The sequence below is a fragment of the Gastrolobium bilobum genome, unplaced genomic scaffold (genome assembly GCF_033153095.1).
Source record: "Gastrolobium bilobum isolate Gb01-03AN ecotype WA unplaced genomic scaffold, APGP_CSIRO_Gbil_v1 utg82032, whole genome shotgun sequence".
Classification (NCBI taxonomy): Eukaryota; Viridiplantae; Streptophyta; class Magnoliopsida; order Fabales; family Fabaceae; genus Gastrolobium; species Gastrolobium bilobum.
Genome location: NW_026896944.1, coordinates 22,237 through 26,894, shown reverse-complemented (window position 1 = coordinate 26,894; position 4,658 = coordinate 22,237). Strand labels below are relative to the sequence as shown.

Genomic DNA, 4,658 nt, shown 5'->3' with positions numbered 1-4,658 from the left:
TCCTAAGCTTCTGGAACGTTTGCTCAAGATCCAGAACATGATTCATCATATCAAATGACTTCACAATCATATCATCTATGTATACTTCTAGATTTTTGACCAGCTGATCTTCGAAGACCTTATTCATCATCCTTTGGTAAGTTGCCCCTGAGTTTTTAAGTCCAAATGGCATCACATTGTAGCAATAGTTGGCATTTTCAGCAATAAAAGCCGTTTTTTCTTGATCTGCCGGGTACATTGGGATCTGGTTGTATCCCGAATAGGCATCCATGAAAGACAACAGACGAAATCCAGCCGAGTTATCTACCAGCTGATCTATGTTAGGCATAGGATAAGCATCCTTTGGGCAAACTTTGTTTAAATCTGTGTAATCAGTACAAATTCTCCATTTCCCATTTGGTTTTTTCACCATCACCACATTGGCAAGCCATGTCGTGTACTGTATCTCCCGAATGAACCCGACATCCAAGAGTTCTTTAACGTGTTTCTTGTAGAACTTGTTTCCTTTCAGGTCCCAGTTTTCTTTTCTTCTGAGAAACTGGCGTGGAATAAAAAATAAATGAGGTTTTTTTGATAGTAAATAAATGATATATAATATTTAAAATAGAATACTTCCCGGATAAGCTGCCAATTTGTGACAACAAAATGCGTGGTCGATGCCAGGGATCTCTGATGACTTCCATGCAAATACATTCGTGTTGCTTTTAAGAAAGTCAGCCAAAATTTACTTAATTTGGGGGTCTATGGTCTTACCAATGCGGGTAAATTGACCAGGCTCTTTCCCCAGCGTGAGATCCTCAAGCTCTCCATCAGGTTCGGGTCTCGGCATTATTTCTTCTCTCATGTCGAGTTCAACCATGTTGACCGGCTTCTTAGATTGCTGAGGAGTTACATTCCTATCGGTTTTATCCCCCGAGTGAATTCGGGGTGGGCTCGAACGTCCCCCTTCATTTTCTTTGATAGTATCAAAGTAGCAACCCCTGGATTCCTTCTGATCTCCACAAACAGTGATTATTTCATTCTTATTGCTCACCATTTTTATCTTCTGGTGTTTTGTAGAAACCAACATGTCCCACTGATGTATGGTCGGTCTTCCCAGGATTATATTATATTCTGAAGGGAAATCGGCCACTATGAACCTAACCTGTTCTGATCTGAACGCTTCCTTTGCTCCCAAGGTTAACCTGAGATCAATGTAGCCTTTAGGAGGTGTATGCTCTCCATTAAAGGCTACCAGCGTCGTTTTGCAAGGTTTGAGGTCCTCTTCATCCAGTTCATCTTTTTAAAAGCATCCCAGAGTATGATATCGGCACAACTCCCTGCATCCACGAAAATCTTCCGAACCCGGCAATTCACTAGGGTCTCACAAATGACCAGTCCGTCAACATGACCCGGCAACACGCCGCGCATGTCCTCTTTGGTAAAGTATAAAAGAGGAGGGTCTGGCTTGGTTAGGTCTTCTTTGAACTTGGGACGATCTCGAATAGAGAGTACCTCTTTCAGGTATTTTCTTCTAGCACTTATAGTATCTCCTCCTCCCCCCAAGGCTCCACTAACTACATTACAATCAAACTCCACTTCTGGGAATTCGTCATAGTTGAGATCATTTTTCTGATTCCTATCCTGTTTGTTCTTCTTTTCAGGAACGAGACTTTTGCTCCAATTCCTATTTCCCAACTTCCTTTTGTTATTTCTGGAACCTTGGGTTTTTATCACGTATTGACGTAGCCTTCCATCTCGAACAAACTTCTCCACCGCATCTCGGAGATCCCAGCATTGATCCGTAGTGTGCCCCGGTCCGTCATGGAAAGCACAATATTTGGACTTGTCCAAACTCCCTATGTCGAATATAGGCCGGGGTCTCTCCACCTTCTTCATCTCTGTGAGTGCCACTTCCCTCCAGATTTGCGAGCGCGACGTATTCAAAGGTGTATACTTGTCATATCTCCTAACGTGATCCCTCATGTCCGGGATTCGTGGGCATTGATCTTTCTTCTTATTGTCGATTCGTTCCTTTCCCTTTAGGGCCGGGCTCCTCCTTCTCGGGCTACCCCTTTTGCCCTCATCAAACTGCGCATTTGCAATCTCCATTTGCTCTAGTTCGAGATATTTTTTCGAACGAGTTCTGAATTCCTCCAACGTCCTTACTGGGTCTTTATAGACCGACTTGGCTAGTCTAGATGCACCATCCAAACCCGCCACAATGAGGTGAACATGGACATTCTCTTGCAGCCCTGGGACCTGCAATGCAGCATCCTTGAACCGATTAAGATATTTCTGGAGGGTTTCTCCTAGTTGTTGTCGTATCTTTCCGAGAGCGAACTCAGACTTTGGATGCTTTTTGCTAGTTGCAAAGTTCAAAAGGAACTTCTGTCCGAATTCTTCAAATGACCCGATGGAGTTAGCAGGAAGGGTTGAAAACCATGCCTGCGCTGCTCCAGTCAGTGTTATGGAAAATATCCGGGATATGAGAGGCTCATCAATTCCTCGTATGTACATATCCGTGTCGAAAGCATCTATATGGATCTGTGTATCCTGGCTCCCATCGTACTTTGGCAGACGTGCCAAGTCAAAATCCTCCGGGAAGACAACGTTTAGTATTTCACCAGTGAGGGGGCTATTGTTGTACTACCTCCTGCTGTACTTCCTCCTATACCCGCCGGGTTCTACTCGCCCTCGGATGTTCTGAGGATTCTGTTGAGGCTGAGTTCTAACCCGGTCCTCCTGTCCGTCAACATATGCCTGGTGGTTTTGAGCGTCTTGGCCATCAGCGACCTGGTTTCCTTGGCTCGGGTTCACCGCATTTGCAGGGTTCTCTGGATGAGGAACTTGGTTTGGCTGAACCGAGTTCCGTGGTCCCTCTCGGCCATTGGCAGGTTGGCCTTCCACATTGGCTGTTCCTGGTCCAGCCAGCCGCATTAATCGCCGTTCGAGGTCTTGCATCTCCCTGTTATTTTCCTCTCGTATGGCCCTGAAATCTTGATGCCGCTGTAAGTTACTACGGGTCTCCAGCGCTGCTATTCATTCCATGATTGCAGCAAACGCATTGTTGGCCAACAGAGTATCCGGATCAGCCGATTGAGCAATGCGTGCAGCCAGATCTCCAGGATGCTGGGCAGGGTTGTTTCTTATTGGAGCTACGTTCGCCCCCGCCCCCTATCTTGACGCGCCGGTGTCGAAGCAGTGTCTGAGACATCGTCTTCGACCTGGTCGTGGTTGTAATATATGTTGTTTCCAATCTGGTTCTGAGGCTGATTTGTCTCCTCCAGGACTGGATCCAATGGTTGATTCCGATTCGGGGGTGGTTGCTGGCTACTGCTCCTCGTCCGGATTGCCATCCCTTGTTGGATTTGGTGGGAACTTCAAATTCAAAGAAGAATTTTGCCACAGACGGCGCCAATGTTCTGTCCGTGGGACAGAGATGTCTAGCCCAATAGGCTAGTACGTTAATATTGGATCTAGTGACCTCTCCAAGGTATATATAGAGGAGATACCCTTGAGTCTAGCAGATCACTGTGCACAGAATACTATAACGGCATTAGTCAATAGGGTGTGTGTATGCGCACAGTGACAGCATAACAGTAAGAGAGAGAGCTACGTACCTTTAGGGTTTACCTTTGTATTTATAGAGGTTACCTGTAGGTAGTGTGGATGGGCCTTTGGTTCCTACGGTGAGGATCCAGGCCTGATAGCTATGCTGTCGCATTAGGATTAGTATCCTTGATGGATATCTATCCTTTATTAGCATCAATCCATATCTTGGATTCCCCCTTGTTGGGCTTGTTACTTAATGGGCCCATTATACGGGTCCATAACACAAGCCATTCTCCTTCATCCGATCGAAGAAGAGGAGACATCGCTTGATCTAATGGTGGAGGGAACGAGTTGCAATATTCACCAAATTGTAAAAAAAAAAAGAATGGGTACACAATATCACAAGAGGGGGTGAATTATAGTTAACTTTTATTGCAAGAAACTTGATTTTTCAAACCCCGTTTTAAAGAAAACAAACCAAAACGTGGTATAACAGAAATTGATCAATTCCCAATCCTAAAACAAATTCAAAGCAATGTAGATGACCTTCAAAACAGATAAGGGAAAAAAGAGAAAACACCAAAATTTATCCTGGTTTACTCTCAAACCACTAGAGAGCTACATCTAGATTAAGATCATCGATCCACTATCCTCAGAACTTACAATCGGTGCCTGAGAAACCAATAAAAAATGGAATTTTACAAGAATTTTGATCAAATATTTGATCAATCTCAACCTATACCCCTATAGGATCACTCCAAATCAACAAATTCAATTCCAACAGTAAACAAATGTTAAACATATGTAGAGCTGCCTCTCTACCTTCATAATTACAAAAGAAATAACAAAAAAAGATGAAGAGAAGAAGACTATTGAGCTTTTCTCTCAAAATGTCCAAAAAGAGCCTAAATGAGTGTTAATTCATGTTTATGTAGAGGTCCTATGGGTTACATAGTCGTTGGACCCTTAAATTGTAATTATCACGTGCTGACAGATCCATATATGAATATTTGTTAGGCACATATCCAGATATTTGTCGGGCTCATATCCAGATATCAGTATCTAGATATTTGAATATCCATATCCGGATATTTCTGCACAATAGCCCTATACTATGTAATCTC

General features: G+C 43.7%; 1 protein-coding gene across 1 annotated transcript; it reads right to left on the bottom strand.

The window, feature by feature from the left end:
- Positions 1-1,230: 1,230 nt before the first annotated feature.
- Positions 1,231-2,499, bottom strand: LOC133302930 (uncharacterized). The gene has a single exon (XM_061502758.1). It carries the CDS (start codon positions 2,497-2,499, stop codon positions 1,231-1,233), a length of 1,269 nt encoding a protein of 422 aa, XP_061358742.1.
- Between the last annotated feature and the right edge of the window lie 2,159 nt (positions 2,500-4,658).

Excerpts from the sequence above, each read along its gene's own strand:
- LOC133302930 (XM_061502758.1), bottom strand. The coding sequence starts at position 2,499 with ATGTACATACGAGGAATTGATGAGCCTCTCATATCCCGGATATTTTCC.